Consider the following 24,024-nt stretch of genomic DNA (forward strand, 5'->3'; position numbering starts at 1 on the left):
CCATCCAGCCCTCGCTTCTTCTAACCCAACAGGCATAGATTGAGGCACAAAAGCTTCCAAAGATGTTCTACTGTTTTTCAACCCTTCACATTTAGCACAATCTGTAGAGTACTATTTAGAAAGCAAACAAACACTAAAAAAATTCTAAGAGCACATAAAGAGCAGAATTAAATTGGCTTTTGGCAGTAAGACACCTGAAGACAGCAGATTGTAAAGTAGAAATAAATAGTTATGGGGTTTGATAGTCACAGAAGGAAATCTATCTCAATAAACTTCATTTTGTTCAACTGTTTATCCTGCCTTTCCTATCTGGACTGTATATAGCATAACCCAATTGATAACGGGGACAAGTTCTTTACAAAAGAATTTCAGCTTCTGCCAGAAAGGCAGAAGGAATGATAACACTAGAGGAATCTCCATGTTGTTATCTCTGCACAAAATCATCAACGGCTAAGACCATTCAGGTGGCTGGAGGACCGGCCGGAGAGCAGAGGGCTCTGACATCCATGTGGGATGCAGCGCTTCTGGTACCCTACCCTGTGGCCACTACCTGCTTTCGCCAGAGACAAGCCTCCATTATGCTCGGTCAGCCAGACAGAGTCTGACAACACAGAACTTTCTTTCTAACTTTCTTTTCTTTCTTTCTTTTTCTTTCTTTCTCTCTTTCTCTCTCTTTTCTTTCTTCCTTCCTCCCTCTCTTTCTTTCTTTCTAAGATTTTATTTACTTGTCTCAGAGAGAGAGAGAGCACAAGCGGGGGGAGCGGCAGTCAGAGGGAGAAGCAGGCTCCTCGCCGAGCAGGGAGCCCGACATAGGGCTCGATCCCGGGACTCTGGGATCACAACCTGAGCCGAAGGCAGACACTTAACCGACTGAGCCCCCCAGGTGGCCCAACACAGAACTTTCAAAAAGCACGAGCAAGACGGGCCCCCGGAATGTGGTGCGGAGGAGCAACAACAGAACACCGCCTCCCCTGTACGCCCTGGTGCCCGGCGTACAAAGCCATCCCAACACCCTCCCATGGAGGGTTTTACAAATCCTTCGGTAACCATGCCAGCACACCGAGTGCTAATGGTGTGCATGTTTATAAAAGGCGATCTCACAGTCAGCTCTTAGTTGAGCCGAAGGGAGGGTCAGCCATTTCTCCGATACCTCCCCTCTAAAATGGAATTTATGATGTGCTTTTCTTGTAGCAGACTTACTTTCCTAATAATGTCTTCCTTGAGCTAATATGAATACTAATTTGTGTTCCTTAAGTACCCAGCAGCTGGGTTGGGGGTGGAGAAGATGGTCCAGGCTTACGCTGGATTGTTGGGAGAAACTGTCTAAGGATTTAAAATGTGTCATGACTAATTTGCATGACAGAATCTGTATGTGGCAACTGAGAGTTGACTATTTACATTTATAAAACGGACAGCTACTCTGTCTTATAGGGCTGCTATGAGGATAAGGAACGTTATAGTTACATGATTTAAGTTCTGGAGAAAAAGGACGAGATCTAAATTTGAGGTAGTTTTGTTATTTCACATAGGTTTCCTCTCAGGAGTCAAAGCTACCATGCAGTGGCTACCAGAGGCAGACAAATGGAGGAAGCAAGATTCAAGATCCTGCCCTTGGTCCCCAGAGTTGCTAGAAATGGAAGGTACCACCAGCTCAGTGGTCCACCCCAGAGTGTTGTCCGCACTCCACGTTGTACACAAAATGAAGGATTCACATACACACCCTTGGCCCTTGAGCATTTGCACGTTCTCGTTAGTCAGAAAACTCTCCAAACAGCAGGGCCGTGAAAGCTTAAGGAGGGGAAGACCAGGGAGTAGTCCAGCTGAAAGTGGACCTTCCTAAAATTAAAGTCCTTTCTCATAGTTATAATTCATTACTATTATTTTGGGCGTATGTGAGGGGTGGGGAAAGGCCATGAGATTCTTGGAGGAAAACAATTTTTTTAAGGTGGGAAGATAAAGATCACAATCTAAGTAATATGGCTGGAAGGAGTTGTTCCAAAAACATCCAGGCAAATTCCAAATTCCCTTTTTCCCTTCCAACAAAGCTGAAATAGAAACTCCAAGGCTGGCAAAAGCAGTCAAGAAACCATTTCAAGGGACGCCTGGGTGGCTCAGTCGGTTAAGCGTCTGCCTTTGGCTCAGGTCATGATCCCGGGGTCCTGGGATCGAGTCCCGCATCGGGCTCCCTGCTCCGCGGGGAGCCTGCTTCTCCCTCTGCTCTGTCTCTCATGAATAAATAAATAAAATCTTTAAAAAAAAAAAAAAGAAACCATTTCAAAAAGTTTGGACTAATCTCTAACACAGTGTTGTCCACCAGAACTCACTGTAAAGATGGCCACGTTCTATTTGTGCGCTGGTCAATATGGTGGCTGCAGAGCACATGAAATGTGGCTAGTAGGACGGAGGAGCTCAATCTTTACTTTGACTTTAATTAAAGTTTAAATAGTGCAGCTCTAAAACCTTTCCCGAGCTTCCAGTGAACCACCTCCACAGCATAAACATGCCTCAAATCGTGCGCACGCTGTAGAACACGGTAAGAGTTGCCTTTGTTAACTGGAAACTCAATCTGAAACTGGATGCTCTGCATTCACCTAAAATATGTTTTCCTCGCATTTCCCTTATTTATATCAGGGTTGTTTTTTTCTTCCCCCTTTGCTGCTCTACCCCATCAACTTATTTTTAACACCACCTCCCCCTCCCCCGGGGCCCCCGGGGGAGAAACTCCACCAGCATCGGAGAACAATATAGCACAGCTCTGCAGTGTAGGACTACGAGCAGTACGGAAAGGCTGGGCTGGGCAAAACCCGAAGAATTGCTGGACGCCGGCTTCGGGAGCCAATCTGATAGCAAGGTTTGTCTCAGAGCAGTGTCTCAGTTTCCAGATTTAGACCCCTTCAGTGATTTTCAGATCCAATTGCTAGCTTTACAACGGAAAAGATGTGTTCATCAATTTCACTTCGAAAACCCCATTTAGCCTCTGAAACTCTCTAAAGAGGGGCCTTTCTAATAATGAAGATTTGGTGTAATTATAATGTCACAGGCAATTGTCCTGACAAAGCAAAACCAATATGTCTCCTTGCTGGGTCTTTGCTCTCAGTCTGACCAACAGGAGGAGAAAAGAGGCTTTGTCAGGAGCAGATGTGCAGTGGGAGGCCCCGGGGAAGCAGATCTGCTGAATGGGGCAGGTGCCACTTAGACATTCACTTTACTGACTCCAACCACAACCTCCCCTTCATTTGATATCCTGCTCTTGGCAGGAGGATGGGGAGAGAGCATCATACAAAAAGGAAGCGTGTTTATCCTGTTCAGATTACGGCTCTGCCAGGCCGCCGCTGCTGGGCTCTGCACATTTGCTCTTTATTAAGCAAATGGTGGTGCTGGGAAGTGAATCCCTGTATTTACACAGGTAACCTGAGAGCCAGAGGGCCCCAAACCATACTGGCTGCGATGTACAAGCTATCAGCGTTAATAACAGTGCGCTGACATTCCTTCAAAATCCTAATGGAAGCATAAATAAAAAGAGGAAAGTCCACTTTCCCCAAGAACCTTAAAGACTTCATTCTGTAGGAGTTGTTCCTGTCATGATATTCTGGTTCTTGTGTGAACCTTTTTACACGCTCAATTAAAACCTACTTTTTCATCCACGTATTAAACAGAAATGACTCCAATTAAAGTTGTCCAATTATGGCTCTGGATTTGGTATGCCAAAAAAAAACAACAACAAAAAAAACAATTCCCTTTACAGAATATTACCTGCAATGACAGGCACCAAGATTCTGCTGGAATCATCTAAGACCAGAATCTGTCTTTCGAATACAAAGACTCAGAAAGATGTGGGGACCTAAAGGGAAGGAGAATGAGATAAGGACACATGTAACTTGGCCCTCATGACACTGGGGTTGGAGAGGAGACTGGTCAGTCCATCTGCCAGGTGGCAGGCACCACTTGGGAATCTCTGCCCTGAAGCTCTGGTCTGAGTCTTTTGCCCAGAATGTGCCTGGCTCACCAAGGTCCCCCAGCTGAGAATACCTGACACAGTCAGGCCAAGGAGTTGTGAAGGTATGCCAACCTAGCTTGACAATATATGCTAATTCCCTCCGGGGCCCTGGGGAGCCACGTCTGGAGGCATTCAGCTTTTAATATGGAAAGCGCCTAAAAGCTACCTCGGAAGGACATGGCCATGGCTCAGATGAATACTAAGAATAGAGACCAGTGTGTAGCAGCCTGTCATTTCATTGTAAAGGTTCTTCCTTTCTGTAGTCCTTAAGTCTTCAAGTAGCAGAGCCTAGATTAGCAATTTCTGGTGTACGAATGATGAATGCCTGCGGCCACCCTTGTTTATAAATGGTATAGGGGAAACAATACACCACCCCCTCTGGACGAGCAGACTCTGCAAGGAGAAAGATGCATCTAAACATCACACTGACACTTTCAAGAGAGCCCTGGTCCTTCTGGAGGTATCCACAGGTCAGCATTTTTACGGGAGACAAAGGCGCCAAAGAACCCTGACAATTAGAAACCCCTCCAGCTGTGGGGGCTGTGTCTGATGAGTGACAGGAAAGACCTGGTCATTCTAGAGAACTGAATCTCAGTTTGGTTTCTCTAGCATGCCTGAGGGGCACACTATGCTTTATCAGTAACAGAGGCTTTCTAAGGCAGGGATTCCCAGGGAGTGGATCTCACACTGCTCCCTCCAGATGGAGGCTCACTGGACCAGATCCCAAGAATGTGTCCCGGAGGAGCTAAAAGTGAACCCTCTGAAGATTAATATCCTTCCCGTTCAGTCTGAGTGTTTAAAAATAACAACAACAACAACAACAACAACAACAGCAGCAGCAATAGTAATTAAGAGTTACTGCATACAATGCTCCAGGCACTAAAGGGAATGGGACGAAAGAGTCTCTGCTGGCCCCTAAGATTAGTGTGATCGACCTATCTCCCTGGATGGGCAAGAGTGGGGTGTCAGAAAAACTGCCATTTCCCTCTGACAGCTATTCTAGAAGGCATTTTGGATTTTAGGAGGTAACTGTGAATGGAGTCGGGAAGGAGGACAAGCTTCAGTGCTATAAAAGGGCTGGGCAGTAACACATCTGGGGCAGAAAACTGTAACTGTAAAGCCCTCTGGGGTATTCTAGAATTGAGAGCCCCGGTATACACCTCTATGTTCCTATTTCAGAAGCAGCCATGTTTTCGTGGTGAAATCTGGAATTCACCCAATAGTAATGGCTTTTTTCAGCCTCGTGACCCACTGGGCTCTGGATATTTGATCCTTTTTGGGGTCACTATAAATCGTTAAAGCGCCTCGCCTCAAGATGCCTGTGGCCAAGAGAAATCTGCATTTGTAAGGCATCTGGGTGGAAACGTGTAAGTGGCCTGGGTCATGCATACAGAGACTAGGAAGTGGGTCTAGGTGTCTCCACTGCCTCTTGTCTCAGGTTTTCCTGCTCCGGTCTCTGCGGTACACAAAAATAGGCCAGTTCTTGCAACCCTCCTGCCCAGCTGTTTACTGGTTGCGGATTACTGCAGTCACATGGTAGTGGGTTTTTTTTAAGGAAAGCCATTCTGTCTATGAGCTGAGAAGGTCACTGGGAGGCAAGGCTCATGAAGTATTACTGTTGTCCTTCTCTGTGCAGAGGGGGCACAACTTGCCAGAAGAGCACAGTATTTTTGCTATAGCCTTCAGGTCAATGCTATGCAATATAACTTTCTGCAATGATGAAAATGTTCTGTATCTGTGCAGTTCATGAGAGTAGCTACTAGCTACATGTGGCTATTTACATTTAAAATTTTTTTTTAAGATTTATTTATTTATTTACTTGAGAGAGAGTGAGCACAAGCAGGGCGAGGGGCAGAGGAAGAAGCAGGCTCCCCGCTGAGCAAGGAGCCCGACGCGGAGCTCGATCCCAGGACCCTGGGATCATGACCTGAGTAGAAGGCAGACGCTTAACCGACTGAGCCACCCAGGCGCCCCCATCTGATTCCTTCTAAGAAGTGATCTTTTCAGGTCTGCGAGTATGCTCTACCTCCCCCTCCATTTAAAAAAGACCCATGATTCCAGGGGCACCCGGCTGGCTCAGTCAGCCGAGGATGTGACTCTTGATCTTGAGGTCGTGTGTCCCAGACCCACGCTGGGTGTAGAGATTGCTTAAAAATAAAATCTTAAAAAAATGAAAATAAAAAAGACCTATGATTCTAAAGGGAAAAGAGCTGTACGACAGATGAATCTTCATTTGCTTTTGACAGAATAGGCAACACCTCGGCTTGGTCTGACTGACACGATCCTAGGAGCTAAGCTTCCCGTTAGGTCTCCCTGTCAGTGGAAAAGAGGGTCATTTACTCGAAGGGAGGGTAGCCTACGGGTCCACAGAGTGCTGCTCTTTGGGGACTTTCAGGCTGGGAGGCTTCCGGCCTAGAACTCCTAGCTCACATAAAACTGCTCAGGGGCTGCCTGCTTCAGGTCCAGGGAGTACTGAACTCGCCGTCTTTGGATTAAAGGGACAAATGATTTAATTGCAAAGAACAGCTCGTGTCGCACTTTATGGTGACTGAAAATGTACCTTTACAATAAAACTTAATTTAATACATTTGTTTAAACTTTAATTAAAATAGTGAGGGAAAAAGTGATTTAGTGCAGGGCGCCTGGGTGGCTCAGTTGGTTAAGCGACTGCCTTCGGCTCAGGTCATGATCCTGGAGTCCCGGGATCGAGTCCCACATTGGGCTCCCTGCTCAGCAGGGAGTCTGCTTCTCCCTCTGACCCTCCTCCCTCTCATGCTCTCTGTCTCTCATTCTCTCTGTCTCAAATAAATAAATAAAAAAAATCTTTAAAAAAAAAAAAAAAGTGATTTAGTGCATACTAGAAGAGCATACCAGCACTTTATTTTTTAAAGATTTTATTTGAGAGAGAGAGAGCAGGAGCAGGGGAGGGGCAGAGGGAGACACAGACTCCCCGCTAAGCAGGGAACCCGACGCCGGGCTCGATCCCAGGACCCCAAGATCATGACCTGAGCCGAAGGCAGCCGCTTAACCGACTGAGCCCCCCAGGCGCCCCTACCAGCACCTTTTTGGAGGAGCAACACTGACATGTTTCCTAAATTAAATTAATACTGACATCTCCCCTGACTCTTTTGGGAACACGTCCATATACTAATGTGTCCAGAGAATGAGGAGCACAGAAAAAGGCAGAACGAGAGATGTATTTTATAGTTTATCATGATGAGCACTGGCACTTTATCTCTTATTTTTAAAGAAGAGCTGGATCAGAAGGACCTCTAGTGAGTAATAATGGATGATGGTGGTGGTGAGAATAAGGACAAAAGTGAAAAAAGTGCCCCTTTGTGATGGAGATTGAAATCCAATGCAGCTGTAGATCTGAAGAGAGATTACGCCCTTAGGAGTAACCGAGAGCCCTATCAACTTTGGCAAACTAGGCGCTGGGAGCCAGCAGCCTTCGCCCCAGGACAGTGATATAACCGAGTCCAGGAGCCCTTAACCAGTCCCCTTCAATCGAAGTTCCTTCAATTTCCTTCCCTCAAGGCTATACAGAAAGAGCTTCTGATGTCCCATTTTTGCAGCATTTACTTCTGGAGCATAAATCCTTCAACTGCATAAGGTAAGCATATGGATCAGTCCTGAAGTCAGGGAAGCACAAGAGTACTCTGCAAGAGTACTCATGCAACTGAACATATTCTGGGGAATGATGAAATTCGGGGAGATGAAATTGATGTGGACAGCTAATAACTGTTTTATGTTTACAGTGCATCTATGTGCCAAGCACTATGCTAAGCACTCTACAGGAATCACTCTGTTTAATGCTCCCATCAACCTCATGAGCATGGAACAACCATTAGCCTAATTTTATAGTTAAGGCTTAGAGAGGTTAATTCGCTTGCTCAAGATCACAGAGCTCGGTAATGCAGCTTTTAGAGTAAGCAGCTAGGCCAGCAGACCCTCCCATCTCCCTTGCCCCTCTTACTCTCAGCACTAGACCAGATATCCACAAAGTTAAATGACCCCAACCACCACTTCTATAGCAGAGGCTCTTATCCTTTGGTGGGTGGAGGGGCAAGGCATGAGAGGTGGGGGGAGGGGTTCTCTAATCTATTTGCACATCTGATCAAAGCTATGGATCCCAGATAAGTACAAAAAATTTATACAGAATTTCTCAGGGTCCAAGCCCCCAGGTTAAGGGTGCCCTAATGTCCTTATAATACATATAAAGTAGGTTTCCACAGAGAATTAAAGCACACACATGCTGCCTCCTTCAGATCCAGCGGCGCTTACCTCTTTATAATCAGTACAGAACAGACCCTTCTGCCGTCCTTTCTCACTTGGGAGGCCTTGCGGAATAGGAATGTGTGTTCCAATCTCTCATGCAAAAACCCCACCCAGGAATCCTGCTCTCTTATCTGAACTTCATGTTTCTGTCCTCATCTATCCACTCTTTTATCCCTCTTGCTAAAAAGATCAAATTTTTAAAAAAACATATTCCAGTGAGCATAACTGAGGTTAAACTGGAGAAACATACATATTTTTAAAAGTTTTTCTTTCTTTTTAAGATTTTATTTATTTATTTATTTGAGAGAGAGAGAGAGATAGAGATGGCGCGAGAGAGCACAAGTGGGGAGGAAAGGGAGAAGCAGGCTTCCAGCTAAGCAGGGAGCCCGATGTGGGACTTGATCCCAGGACCCTGGGATCACGACCTGAGCTGAAGGCAGATGCGTAACCGACTGAGCCCCCCAGGCACACCTTAAAAGTTTTTAGTAGGGTCAAAAAAAAGTAGCCAGGTGGAAAGGTGAAGACAGGTTCAGTGTGAAGAAAAGAAGACAGAATTTTTTTTTCCTAAAGGAATTAAAAATTGATTTCCCTTGATTTGGCAGTTGAAATGGGTAGTAAAATGCACACTAGTTTTACAGTGCAGGAAGACTGAGTGGGGTCTTTTATCATTTAGTTAGAGGAAATTTATGTTGATGAGTCTTAAGGGGGACCCTCAGGCAGCAGGGCTGTTGCCAGAGCCAGGTCAGAACTAAGAGGGACATAGTGCACGGCAGAGAAATGAGAAGGCCTGCTCTTTCTGTAAGTATAATGTTTATACCTTGTAATCAGCTTTAATTTTTAAACAAACCCAGCCCTCTAGTCCACGTGTCTCCATTCAGGGCTGGCCCCAGGTCTCAGCCAGGACAGCACAGGTAGTGGATGGTCTCTGGGTGTCTGAACGGTAGAGAAAGATGCATTTTCCAAACTCTCTGGCATGACCCAATTAAGGGCTGGAGGCAGAGCCAAAGGGAAGGCACAGTGAGGAGCAGGGGAAACAAATTAGCCACCAACTAGCTCCAGGCAGAAATGTACATTCCCCAGAGCCCTCTCTACCACCTCGGTCCCTACCTTCCTAGCGGCAGGTGGGAATGCTGAAAGAGCTCTGGCATCAATTGAATGGTGGCAGGAGGGCTTGGACAGAAGCTTCTAGGCGGTGGGGAAACAACTCATAAGCTGGGTTCACTTCCTTGGGAACATCATCTACTCCCCGCCCCCAAACAATGTCCCTCATTCTAAACAACACCCACCCACCCCCAATCAAATGAAAATAAGACATGTTCACTAATTGCAAAGTGATCTGCTCATAAAAATACTAGTGTGATAGCTGACCATTGAATGCTTCTACAATTTCTGCCACTGGAGAACCACAGACTTACGGGCTCTCCTCGGCTAGCAAAGGGAAGTGCGTGTGCACTCACACAGGCAGAGGGCAGGGCTGCTGGATGGGGGGCACTTGGCATCAGAAATCACCACAGGTTCCCTACGGCCACTGGGGACAGCTGGGGCAGATGGGCACTGCGGCTAAGCTAGACAAAGGCAAGTGGCTTCTAGCAGGGATGGGGAGAAACGCCTGACATTCCCGAACTTATTTGTTCAACACTGGGAGACAGTCATCACTCTGTATTTGTGGGGTCACGTTGAAGGGAGGCAGCATAGCTGAGTGGCATGGAGGCAAACTGCCTGAATCCAAATTCCACTTCCGCCACACTCTGTGTGAACCTGGCCAAGTTACTGAAACTTTCTGGGTCTCACTTTCCCCATACGTTAAATGGGCATAATAGTGTTTATCTCATAGGATTATTCTGAGTTATTTAAATAAGTTCATGCACGTACAACACTTAGAGGGCTTGCACACAGCAAGCATTATATAAATGTTTATTAAATAAATAAAACTGATAAGACAATGGAATTCAGAGACAGTGCAAGGTCAATAGTGGGAAAGAATGCAGATTCCTAGCTTGGAGTACTCCCTCAGGGGAGTGTGCCCCACCCTCATTTTAGTACAAAAAATGAAATTGAAGAAGTTGGGGGAAAAAAGGGAAATTAAAATTTCAAAGTGTAAGAACTGAGCCTCCACAGAATTCTGCATAAACAGAATGGACAGCCACGATTTCTTAATCTAGAAAGACGCACCTGGTTTGGTCTAACTACAGGGACAGTGTCCCCTCCAGCAACAATTAGTGTCTCATTCAGCTCACTGGGGTAGTATTAAGAGCACTTGCTTCCCACTCCTGGTCCATCTCTGTGATAATGAGTACTCCCCACTTCCCCTGCCCTAGGGAAAGATGGGGCAGAAGGAGAGGAGAACACTTAAATTAGTTAAATTAAAATAAGACTTTAACACTATATTAATTACACTGGAAGTAAAATTAAGAATAAAAAAAGGCTTAATTCTTCTGGATGAACTTTATGTATTTATTTACTTTTTTTTTTTTTTTCTGGATTAACTTTAAAATTTCTGTAAAGGTCACTCCCCCCACAAACCTTTTTGGAATTTTGATTGAATTTTTTCCAAATTTGGAGATAGGCCTTTTACTAACTGCTAATAATAACACCACAATAATAAAATATTACAGTATAAAGAAAAAACAAATAGATGAATGGAAATAGAAGATCCATACAAAAGACCCTACACAGTCTATTTAAGAATTCTGCATAAAAATACCAAAAACATTTTTCACAGAACTAGAACAAATAATCCTAAAATTTGTATTGGAACCACAAAAGACCCCATATAGCCAAAACAGTCTTGAAAGAGAAAAACAAAGCTGGAGGTATCCCAATTCCAGATTTCAAGTTACACTACAAAGCTATAGTAATCAAAACAATATGGTACTGGCACAAAAATAGACACAAAGATCAGTGGAACAGGATAGAAAGCCCAGAAACAAACCCACGATTATATAGTCAATTAATTTCCAACAAAAGCAAGACTATACAATGGTCAAGACACAGTGTCTTCAACAAATGGTGTTGGGAAAACTCTACAGCTACACGCCGAAAAAAAAAAAAGAAAAGAAAAAGAAACAGGACCACTTTCTTACACCAAACACAAAAATAAACTCAAAATGAATTAAAGACCTACATGTGAGACCTGAAACCATAAAAATCCTAGAAGAGAGCACAGGCAGTAATTTCCCTGGCATCAGCCGTAGCAACATTTTTTCAGATATGTCTCCTGAGACAAGGGAAACAAAAGCAAAAATAAACTATTGGAACTACATCAAAATAAAAAGCTTCTGCACAGGGAAGGAAGCAATCAACAAAACTAAAAGACAACCTACTGAATGGGAGAAAATATTTGCAAATGACATATCTGATAAAGGGTTAGTATCCAAAATATATAAAAAACTTATAAAACTGAACACCCTAAAAACAAATAATCCAGTTAAAAAATGGGCAGAAGACCTGAACCGACATTTCTCCGAAGATATCCAGATGGCTAACAGACATAGGAAAAGATGCTCAACATCACTCACCACCAGGGAAATGCAAATCAAAACTACAATGAGATATCACCTTACACTGGTCAGAATGGCTAAAATAAAAAACACAATAAACAACAAATGTTGGCGAGGACATGGAGAAAAAGGAACCCGACTGTTTGTGGGAATGCAAACGGGTGCAGCCACTGTGGAAAACAGTATGGAGATTCCTCAAAAAGCTAAAAATAGGACTACCCCATGATCCAGTAATTGCACTACTGGTTATCTACCCAAAAAATACAAAAATACTAATTCAAAGGGATACATGCACCCTGATGTTTATAGCAGCATTATTTACAATAGCCAAATTATGGAAACAGCCCAAGTATCCATCCATAGATGAATGGATAATACACAGTGGAGTATTATTCAGCCATAGAAAAGAATGAAATCTTGCCATTTGCAACAACATGGATAGAGCTAGAGAGTATAATGCTAAGTGAAATAAGTCAGAAAGACAAATAATACCATGATTTCACTCATATGTAAATTTAAGAAACAAAAGAAGTGAATAAAGGGAAATACAGGCAGGATGCCTGGCTGGCTCAGTTGGTAGAGTTTGTGACTCCTGATCTCAGGGTTGTGAGTTTGAGCCCCATGTTAGGTGTGGAGCATAAAGAAAAAACTAATAAAATAAAAAAATAAAGCAGGAGTAGGGGGAGAGAGAAACCAAGAAACAGACTCTTAACTATGAAGAGCAAACTGATGTTTACCAGAGGTGGGGTGGGTGGGGGGATGGTGAAATAGGTGAAGGGGATTAAGAGTACACTTATCATGATGGGCACTGAGTAATGCACAGAATTGTTGAATCACTGTATTGTACACCTGAGACTAATAGAACACTGTATGTTAACTATACTGGAATTAAAATAAAAAACTAAAAAATGAAAGAATTCTGCATATGATAAAAATGACATTTCAAATCAGTTTAGAAAGGATGGATTTCAACCTTTTTATGGAATAAATGGTACTAGAACAGATTATGTAGGGAAAAAAATCAATTCAGATTCCTACCTAATGTCATATTCCAAAATAAATTCCAGATATTTTACAGTATTTATTTTTTTTAACTTTTTAAAAAGATTTTATTTATTTGTCAGAGAGGGAGAGAAAGAGCATAAGCAGGGAGAGTGGCAGGCAGAGGGAGAAGCAGGCTCCCTGGTAAGCAAGAAGCCCGATGCAGGACTTAATCCCAGGACCCCGGGAGCATGACCTGAGCCAAAGGCAGACGCTTAATGACTGAGCCACCCAGGCGCCCCTATTTTACATAAAGTATTTAAAATAAAAAATGGGACCACAGAAGAATTGTTATATATTTATCTGATTTGGGGCCTATGTAAATGTAAAGGCAAAAGACAAATAATTATGGAAATAAAAATGAAAGTAACAAGTAAAATAAAAATAAGCTGAAAAACCCCCTATTTGCAACATATACAATTAAAGGGGCTATATATTTAAAATAGGATACTTTCTTAGCAGCTCTGGTAAGAGGCTTAATGGGACAAGAGTTGAAGCACATGATTCCCATTATCTTTACTGATTAACTATGAACTATCTGTTTAGTCCCTCCCCACCCCCATCTAGCTTTTAGGAATAAAAGACAGCTGCATGAATATGCAATAAGATCTCAGACATAAGAGCACCTTGGAAGAGGTGGCCGAGGGTCAATATAGTTCCTACTTTTAAGTATTTTTGCTGAATTAGGAAGGAAGAAAAAAGATGTGTAGATCTGGTTGCCCAACGATGGCTAACCATGGGTGGCGAGGTCAGGTGAGAGGTGACTGTGGGTCACAGAGACCCTCAACCCCTGTGTGGGCCTGCCTCACAGACTACACAACCTTTTTTTTTTTTTTTAAAGATTTTATTTACTTATTTGAGAGAGAGAATGAGACAGAGAGAGAGCATGAGAGGGGGGAGGGTCAGAGGGAGAAGCAGACTCCCTGCCGAGCAGGGAGCCCGATGCGGGACTTGATCCTGGGAGTCCAGGATCATGACCTGAGCCGAAGGCAGTCGCTTAACCAACTGAGCCACCCAGGCGCCCCAGACTACACAACCTTTTATATTAAGGTGTTGGGGGGTGGGGAGGCAAGGAACGACTGTGAGAAAAAGAAAAGAAAAGAAAGGAACAGACAAGAAAAGATGTAAAGGAAGGCACTCATGGAGAGGCCTTCCCTAGTCTTAGGCAATTCTACCTGCACTTCAATAAAAAGAAAGGCACCTGTGAAAACTTTCAATTGAACCAAACCATGAAATTCCATCCTAAGAGACCAAAGACCTATTTAGTGCTATCAAAAAAGAGAGAGCATACATGAAATAAAGTAATGCCAGTGCTTGAGGAGTCCCCTTAGTGTTGGGGTGGGGCAGAGTCCAGACAAAAGGAGACATCTTCCGGGTGTAACGTCTCTGTCCAATCTGCCTTGGTGACCCAGAAATGAAACTTCTGGCGTGTATGCATGGGTTGTTATCTTTCACTTGAAAACCACTGTCCTACAGGACACTGCTTCATATCCTTGCTGCCCAGACATCTCTCACCCACTACCGTACTCTATCAAGCAACACACACAAAGGTTCTCCATCCCAGAAGACGCAGAAACTCCCTCTGCTTCAGGCCTAAACAATATCCAGACTGCTCTTAGAAGAGCTGTCTGCTAGCAGGATTTTTATTTAAACCATACTCTGGAATCTGGGGTGCATTTCTTTTCCCCCAGTAGTGGCATTTCCAAATAGCACCTTGTTCCTCTACCATCTGGTTCTTCCTGATAATACTCTTCCTGATAATCAACTTGGTCTACTGGCAGACACCATAAGGTTATCATCACAGAAGTGACAAACTTTGGCAACAGGGCACAATCTGAAAGAATGATGAAAAGAGAATTCCCCGAAAGTCTACCCAGATACCAAATCAGCTATTTACATGGGAGAGATCCGGTTCCAGCCCCACAGTAAACTCTATAGCACTCTGGGTAAAATGTCAGAAGACAGAAGGAGCATCAGAATTATTTGGATCATATCCAGTATTAGATTCACTCTCTGGATTCCCAAGGGAGAGATGAAATGATTGGCCTTCCCCTGAAATTGCTGGTGTAAGGCGCAACTCAACGGCCTGGTGTGAATCAGAAACGCTGCGCTGAGAAAGTGCTAACTCCAACTCCCATGTCTTAGTTCGGCACATGTTGGCAGTCACGCACTGGGGACGGCCTTCTTTGGGAACCACTGGCTTTTAGGATGTAGACCAGAATTTTCCCTTACTGCCAACACAATCAACTACATGAAATCAACACAACTGATTCACACACACCAAGGCTACTGAAAAGAGGCAGTTTCCAGGAATCAATAGTAGTGGGTGTGGTTCAGCTTTACTGTATGGCTGAATGGGTCCACTTGGCCAGAGATCCCCAGGGTCCTTATACTTACCTATAAATTCATGTGAGAAGGTGAGGCTGAGGAGGAGCCAGAACTCTAAAGCTGTCTATTCTCCTAGCCCTGACAGATCAAGACCATTAGAAGGGATAACAGTCTCCTAGTCTCCTATTAAACCCAGGCAGAGGAGTATCTGGAGCATTCCACAGGGAGTAACAGCAATCTGCACTTCAGAAGAATGTCGCAGAGCCAGATATCCTATCTGTTCAAGGTAGATTAGGACTCAGAAGAGGAATAGCATAAAGTAAGAAAGTAAGGGTAGGATTCTAGCTAAAGGGGGAGGTTTTCCTTAAATCTACCTATGATCCATTTCATCCCGAACACACATGGCTTTAACCTGCAGTGTTCTGGCTAAGATCAAGTCTATCTCTGTTAGGGTTAGTTCATGGAAGCCCCTAACCCTACAGAAAAAGCAGGCTGTGGTTGTAGTATTTGATTTTGTTGTTTGTTTGTTTTTTAAGAAAATGATTCTCAGGGGCTCTTTATATTGCCTGTGTTATTCGCTGGGTGACAGACACAAGTACTTTCCTCTTCTCACTTCCAAAGGAGGACACACAGCTTTGGGTCTTTCTTCAAAGACTTTTCTAGGTACCTTTGTTCACTTATAACAACGGGTCTATCCTTTAAAAAGTGTCAGGAACTTCTGTCTCAGACACTGATGTCATTAAGGAACTTTCTGTCTAAATAAGACTATGTTATTATTTATCCTCTTTTCAAGACTAAAAAGAAATCTCCAAAAACCATGGAGTACTTAACTTGTCCTACTTAACCTAATTATATATATATATATATTTTTTTTTTTTTTTAAGTTTAATAAACAATCACAGAGTGTCACAGAATGGGGCTGGTCCTTCTCTTTGACCCAGACTTTTGAGGCACTTCCCTGGGCAGCCCAAGTCTTGGTAACTGACTTCCAGAGCCTGCTGAAGTGGATCCAAAGAGCTGGGCTGGAGTTGTAAATTTTTGCCACCATATTTCTATGAACTTTATCCCTTTTGTTTATTCAGGAAATCACCAATATCCAGGAAGTCAAAGAGATGGGAAAGAAGGGCAGGGTGGTGGCGTGTTATTGGCTAAATCCAGAGGTCCCCGGTGAGGCCACATTTAACAGAAGGCAGACTCACGGCACCAACCAGAAAAGCGCCTTCATCACAGCTCACTGACTGACCCTGTGTGAGATGCTGGTGCCTTTCTTAAGATAGCACATTCTAACTTACAATGTACCTGCCCATGGGAGGGTCTCTGCTACAGCAAATGACATTGATCTACCCCATGGGAGAGTAAAGGACAAAATGTGCCCCACAGCAAATTTTAAAGTACCTCTCAGTCTCAGTCCTATCACAGCAAAATACTTTTCAAATAAGCAATTCAGTTAGATAGCCATTATCATGGCATTCCCCCCCCACCGCCCCGCCGAAAACCCCAAGTCTCCTACTAGTGAAAGGAATCAGAGGCTCCTAGAATTTCACTCGGCATCAATTGCCTATCAATAAAGAAAAACTCAAATCAAAGCTCAACCTCTTTCTGAAGGGTCTGCTGTCAGTCATGTCATGAAGGTTTAACTGGAAACAGGGAAGATAGTCAATAAAATATTTATGCTCTCTTACCATTAGCATCTTGGACTCCAGTAAGTGCTCCAACAGCTGCTGCGGTTTCCCCGGACAGTACGATCTGTCCCCCCCCTTGCAAGGTGGCCTCGGCCAGTGTGGCGACAGCATGGGCGGCGGCTTCACTGTGGGCACAGGAACAGCAGAGAGGGGGATGTGTAAGTTGAATAAAGGTACAGCACTGCAGCAAGACAAACCATCTTCCCAACCCTTCCTTGGATCTCTCGACCGACTCCATGGGTGTGAGCCTACCAGTGAATGCAGGAGTCCAGTGCTGCTGGACAGAGCCAGAGGAATTTTTAAATGATAACAGTAAATAGCTAGAGAACCCCCGAGTCTTACAGATTTATTTTTTTATTTTTTAGAAGATTTTATTTATTTATTTGACAGAGAGAGACACAGCGAGAGAGGGAACACAAGCAGGGGGAGTGGGAGAGGGAGAAGCAGGCCTCCCGCAGAGCGAGGAGCCCAATGGCGGGGCTCGATCCCAGGACTCTGGGATCATGACCCGAGCCAAAGGCAGACGCTTAATGACTGAGCCACCCAGGTGCCCCCTCAAACACCCTTTCTTAGACTTAAAGAAAATCTCACATTAGCTTTATAAATCTGGCTATGGCTAAGACCCTAATATCCTGCAAAGTCTAGCTCTTCTCTTTGCCTCAGGGTACATGTGGGCAGTGCTAAATTAAGGCTTGAAATTTTAAATGATCAGGTAAGCCCAAACTCCTAGCTTCTAGAAACACAATGAAACAAGAAATCTCCCTTCACTGCAAACACTTTGTAAAATAGAAAGATACTAACCATCTGTTTATAGTGAGCACCATTCTAGCAATTTGTATCCTATTTTTCTTTTTCTTGATATGCTTTTCCCAAATGCACAAATACCCATTTTTATTGATTCTATGATGCTACAAACCAGAAAATGCACCATTATTTTATGTGCCAGCAAGAAAGAAAATATGCCTGATAACTGTAGTCTTGTAGTATCCAAATTTCAGAGATGTTAAAATGTGAAAGCAGCAGAAATTCAGCACCTCTCCTGGGAAAGTATCAGCTCCCACTTTGCAGTTACTGAAGGAGTATCAAATGTGGGCATGGAGTAGAGGGGGTGGTGTCACCCAGTTCTGCAGAGATGGGCAAAGTCCTGGATTTGACACCGAAAAAGCCAGTTGATCCAGCTTTGCTTGAAGCTGCAGGCCCTAACTCTGGCCGGCACACCTTGTAGTCACGAGCTGTAGGTGGGATTGGGGGGGTGAGGGGCCGTGGACTGGTTGGGGTAGACATGTCCTTACTGTGGGCAAAGCAACATGTACCACACTCAATAGTGTCACTTTCACTTATGAAAGTCAGCAGAGGGCGCCTGGGTGGCTCAGTCGTTGAGCGTCTGCCTTCGGCTCAGGTCATGATCCCAGGGTCCTGGGATCGAGCCCCGCATTGGGCTCCCTGCTCGGTGGGAAGCCTGCTTCTCCCTCTCCCACTCCCCCTGCTTGTGTTCCTGCTCTCGCTGTGTCTCTCTCTGTCAAAAAAATAAATAAAATCTAAAAAAAAAAAAAGAAAGTCAGCAGACAAGTGAAGCAACTGACATAATCACTTCCCTGGGGGAATGTAAGAATTCTAGGAAGCAGGAGAAGAAACCCAATGGATAGAAAAGTCCCCTTAAATAGAAAATTCTCCCTTTCTTACTAATTTGATTTGTTTTTTAATTTTTATGTCTCTGTTCAAAAGTTATTTTTTTCTGATAATAAAACACACATAGCATACTTGTTAAGGTTTCATTAAATATAAAAGAAACTTTAAAAATATCATCGGAGATAAGTTATTTCCTTCTAATCTTAAATACAACAGCTAATAATTAGGATCATACTGCAGTTTTATAGCCTGCTTTTTTTCACCTAACATTGTATTTCTCCATGTAAATACCCTTTGACATTTATTCAAAATAATAAATGCAAAATTGCTGACACACACCCCTCTTTTTTTCCCTAGTCACTCATCTGTGGCAACTTTCAAGTTCCTGGCTTCCATTGAGTTAGTTCAAGGTCATAATTACGTATTTCAAATTTGTTTGCTTCCTTCATAAATATTTGGGGGTGTAACTGAGGCTGAGCAAAAAGCTCAACAGTCCTAAAGTGCACATGCAGCCCACGTGAGAGCTAAGATCACCCTCCATGCTGAGACACACTTCTTGGTGATCCGATGCCCACAGTCAGTCATTGCACAGTATCTGTAACATTAATTTAGAACTGAAAGGGATCTCTGATCTGCAATTACTACTAAAGCTATTCTTTACATTTTACATGGTAGAGTTTAATTTTAAAGTCCTTCAAAAATCTTGATTAGAGATCATAAAATTATGGGGCGCCTGGGTGACTCAGTAGTTAAGCATTTGCCTTTAGCTCAGGTCATGATCCGAAGGGTCCTGGGATCGAGCCCCGCATTGGGCTCCCTGCTCAGCCAGGAGCCTGCTTCTCCCTCCCTCTCCTGCTCCCCCTGCTTGTCTTCCCTCTCTAGCTGTCTCTCTCTGTGAGTCAAATAAATAAATAAAATCTTTTAAAAATAATAAAAAGGGGCACCTGGGTGGCTCAGTTGGTTAAGCGACTGCCTTCGGCTCAGGTCATGATCCTGGAGTCCTGGGATCGAGTCCCGCATCGGGCTCCTTGCTCAGCAGAGAGTCTGCTTCTCCCTCTGACCCTCCCCCCTCTCATGCTCTCTTTCTCTATCTCATTCTCTCTCAAATAAATAAATAAAATCTTAAAAAAAAATAATAAAGAGATCATAAAAATAATGATTTCATGTCTAGATCTTTAATCTTTAATATATTTTTTTAAGTAACTGATGTTTCTTAGAAAATTTTAGAGTATCCAGCTGTCACGGATTCATGACAAAAATATTTCACACTCTGTCCTGAGACATCGCGGAGAGCTGAAAAGTCTATTCTTTGAGAAAAGCTTCAGCAGTGTGGTATTTTGAAGAAGGAAGCTGTAAATGAGAATTGTTTATACGGAAATATGATCTCTGTTTACAGGTTACCTCAGTGACTGCTCCATTCCCCATAGTTTTTGTCACAGTTTGTATACTCATATTTCTGTGACCATGAAAGGGGATGTCCTGCCAGTCTTGGAGACCCTGGACACGGGCTTGCAGTGTGGAGTTTTACGGGCGATGAAGGGAGGACAGCTACGCAGATGTGGAAGTGCACCTGTTCCCAATCACACCTATTTTACTACGTCTGAAGCTCTACATATTTGAAGTCATTTTCGTTAACACCTTTCTAAAATATGTTTGACAGAGGAAAGGATGTGAACCAGCCCAAGCCAGTGCAATCCGGGACCAGAGGTGTGAGGGGGATGACAAGCTTACAGGCTGGGGAGGTTGGTTATCTCATCCCTGCTCAGGGGCCAGAGGCATGGCAGTGATGGAGGGATCTTCCCCGTGGGGCATGACGTGGGGCATGATGACAGCGACCACTCTGGTGGCCAACAGGCCTTCATTTCCAAATCTACCCTAACCACTGACACTAGACCTCATGGGAGTAAGCAAACTAGACTTCGAGGAAAAGATGCCCTTTACTTACAAGGTGAAGCTACCGTTCACAAGTTTTTGACAAAAGTAAGTTTCTAGAGTTACCAATGCAAAGTTTTCATCAGCTTCTCATCTGCAAGTGGCCAGCCTTCATGGCTGCCCTCCATCTCCAGAGAGGGCTTCTAGTCTAGGTCGTCTATCCCATTTTACTAGACAAATAAGTACCAGTCTGTACATTGCAGCCATATTTTATTTTAATATCTCCAATTCTAAGTCAATAGTACTTTCATTAAAAAAAAACAGTAAATTTTTCTTTAAAAATAGGATTCACTTCTTTTTTATGCCAAGTGTCTTCATAACAAAAGAAGAGCACCTCTGAGTTCCTTGAGAAGCAGACTCAAAGCCTCTGCTTCCGCATAGCGCCGAGTCGCAGCACGAGAGACAGTAGATGCACAAGTAAAAATTGTCTCGGTGTCGACAACACAGTGTGAATTCCTACTAGGGCAAATGTAGACTCAGGCTATAAATACTTACCATGCATCTGTATATGCAAGGGCTGTGCTGACTTTAGGACAATTTTTTTTTAAGTAGGCTCCATGCCCAGTGTGGGGAGCCTGAAATTAAGAGTCGTGTGCTCTCCTGACTGAGCGAGCCAGGCACCCCAGGGCCGTAGTGACTTAAACTGACTTAAGAGGGAATATAATCTAGGATGGCTTAACCAACAAACTGAAACTTCAAATTAATTTTTGTATCGCAACAAGCAAATGATGATTTCACTTCCTTTCCCTCTGGTTGTTCAGCTGAATACTTTTGGTTTTTTGAGCTGTAATGTTCTGCACTTCATTTGTTCCTTTTGATTCTCTCCCCATCTCCTTCCTAAAAGTGCTGATTTATTATGTATTTTGAAAATAATTAAAATTAACTGTTTCCAGATTTTTCTTAATGACAATTTCTCCTTACCCTCTTTGGGTTTATAATGCCAGGGTGGGCTGAAGGCTGTTTGAGTCCAGGGCCCTTGTTCTGACTTGCTACACAAAACTCTCTTAACAGCGTGGTTGAAAAACAGGTCTGTCCTGCATCTGTCCTGACTGACCCCCCTTTCCCCTCCAGCAGATGAAGGAGCCCCTGTGCCTTCTTATTCCCCACCTGCCATATCATGCAGCTTGCCTCTCCTCACTCTGCACCCTCATCTGCTGTTTACAGCGCAGCAGTGGGGCAGGTGATTATTAAAGAACCATGCTTGTTCTATCTGCACCTGAAACAGGCTAGAAGGAAGCAGCTCTACGAAATCGCTTTGTTACCATGGAAACAAAGACCGGATTTCTCAGTGTAGTTTTCACTAAGATGACTTCCAGCAACACAATCTGCAGAGGCTGGGAGTATTGTCTAATTCCACAAAGAAGCAAACACCAGGGGTCTGCGTCTTAAGTCCAAACCTCCTGGCATTAGACAGTGGGTGACCTCGCTTGGAATCAGAGAGCCCCTAGTAGCCCGGCTATAGTCTAGTCTTGGCTGCCGGGCTTGGTTTCTTCACCTCTAGCAGAGGCTGCAACACACCATCCCCCAACACTCATCAGGGCACTGAACTCTCTGATTGCAAAGAGATTTCAACATCTCTAGTCCTCCTCCATGCCATAGTGAACTGCATTCTCCTTCCTTTGGAGTAAACACTATAGCCACCTCAGCTGCATCGGAGTTTGTTAACAAGCCCTCAGGGGAAACCATTACTCTCCTTGCCTTTAGAAATAAGCCCTGGTCCTTACACTAAAGGGAGCCAGAATGTGCCTTATATTTTCCACTATGTATAGGGTTCCCAGGACACTCACACTTCACTGGAATATCCAAGGTGCTGGCTCAATGAAATCAAGTTTCGATGGTCTTTAATGGTGGCCCCGTTAGGCTCCATACCACAGTGAGGGGTTACCAGACCAAGAGGGAGGTTTTCACTCTGGCCATGACTTTTAGGAAGTTTATCTGTGCATCCTCTCTTAAAGGAAGGAGTGGGGTTGGGCCAAAGTGCAAGGGGTCAAATAAGACTTTCATGTTACTGAAGAGCCACATGGTTCAATGGGCTAAGAAAAAAGTTTCAATCCCAGGTCACTCGGGGACTCACTGAGTACCCCTGGGAGGTGTGTGTGTTGCATACCTAATCAACCACACTCTGGCCACACTCCCTTCAAACCCAGTCACTTTATCTCCACCCTCACTACTTTAGTTTCCAAGGCTTTAACAAGGCACACTTGGCCTGCCTCTTCCTAATTGGCCTTCTATTTCTAATCTCTTCTCATCGTCAGTAATTCTGAATAGACAAAATTTAAAATGCAATTTCAATGATAACTCTAATTCTTTTCTTTTTTTAGAGGGGTGAGGGAGAGAGAGAGAGAGAGAATATTAAGCAGACTCCATGGCCAGTGCGGAGCTCAATCTCACAACCCTGAGCTCATGACCCGAGTGTAAATCAAGAGTCGGACACCAACTGGACCACCCAGGTGCCCTGACAACTCTAATTCTTGAAGTGCTAACTATGGGCTGGACACTTCAATGAGAGTTTTATATATATCATCTCAGTGAATCTTTTTAAATTCTGTATGATGAAAATTATCCTTATGATGAGGAAACCAAGATCAAATGGCTAAATTTCTCAAGATCAAATGGCTAGTAAGTGGCAGAGCTAGAATTCAAACCTGAATCTGTGACCTCAGAACCTTCACAGCCCCCAGACTACACAGCCACATGGAAATCATTCGTACATAAGCCTATCAAGACTTTCTAGTTATCTATCACAACCAATCTAAACATTGGCTTTTTTTTTTTTTTTTTTAATTTTGGAGGAGGCGATCCCCTTCCGCTGAATTTCTACAATGTTCATGGTCTGTACTACACAATTCAATAGTGAATTACATTGAGTACTAGTGTTTACTAAGTGTTTTACGTAAATCAATTTCCCCAAAGATAACAGTAGGACTTCTCTTTGGGCAGACGTTGTATCTTAGAGCACTCCTTATTTCACAACCTTCCCCAGGAGAGTGCAGGCAGGTCACAGGAATTCAGTGGCTAACTGTGACACTCACAGCTGCTGCACCTAACTGGGAGAGTAGCCTTACCATATGCCAGGCACTGATCTAAGGATCTTGCGTGCAGTGGCCTTCTCAGTCCTCATAACACCCCTACAAGGGAGCTATTGCTATTACACCCATTTCACAGAAGAGGAAAGCCTGGGCACTGAGTTCAAGTAAATAATCCAAGGTCAAACAGCTAGTAGGTGACAGAGCTGCAATGTAAACCCAGATGGTCTAGCTTCAAGACCCACACTCTTAACTATTAGGTAAAATGCTTGGGTCCACTGAAACGAAAATTATGTCAGCAATGAAGAAAAAGAATGATATGGGGATGATCTGTCAAAAACCAACAGAAGGAAGCAAGCAGGGAACAATATTGTTTTGGAAACTCTCTCACTGGAGTATCCCATTCTGCAGCACCTTTCCTAAACATACCTGAAGAAAAATATTTAAATTATTTTTCCTAATAATCTAAATAAAACTCATTTCAGGGCGCCTGGGTGGCTCAGTTGGTTAAGCAACTGCCTTCGGCTCAGGTCATGATCCTGGAGTCCTGGGATCGAGTCCCGCATCGGGCTCCCTGCTTGGCGGGGAGTCTGCTTCTCCCTCTGACCCTC

At 43.8% G+C, this 24,024-nt stretch overlaps 1 protein-coding gene across 8 annotated transcripts in view; it reads right to left on the minus strand.

The window, feature by feature from the left end:
* NRF1 (nuclear respiratory factor 1) overlaps nt 1-24,024 on the minus strand; it is a 139,354-nt gene that overhangs the window by 15,431 nt on the left and 99,899 nt on the right. For 6 of the 8 annotated variants that reach the window (XR_010406382.1, XM_064574958.1, XM_045864279.2 and 3 more), the window contains one exon: nt 16,827-16,951. Coding sequence is in view for 6 of the 8 variants with exons in the window: in XM_064574958.1 (XP_064431028.1) it covers nt 16,827-16,951 (125 nt within the window). In the remaining 2 variants the exon portion in view is untranslated. Of the gene's footprint in view, nt 1-3,753; nt 3,842-10,447; nt 10,590-16,826; nt 16,952-24,024 lie in introns of all 8 variants that reach the window. The other 2 variants (XR_010406381.1, XM_054505201.2) reach the window with 2 other exon arrangements.

The sequence above is a fragment of the Mirounga angustirostris genome, unplaced genomic scaffold, assembly GCF_029215605.1.
Source record: "Mirounga angustirostris isolate CCGP_5_RB_7025 unplaced genomic scaffold, mMirAng1.0.hap1 SCAF_12, whole genome shotgun sequence".
Taxonomy (NCBI): domain Eukaryota; kingdom Metazoa; phylum Chordata; class Mammalia; order Carnivora; family Phocidae; genus Mirounga; species Mirounga angustirostris.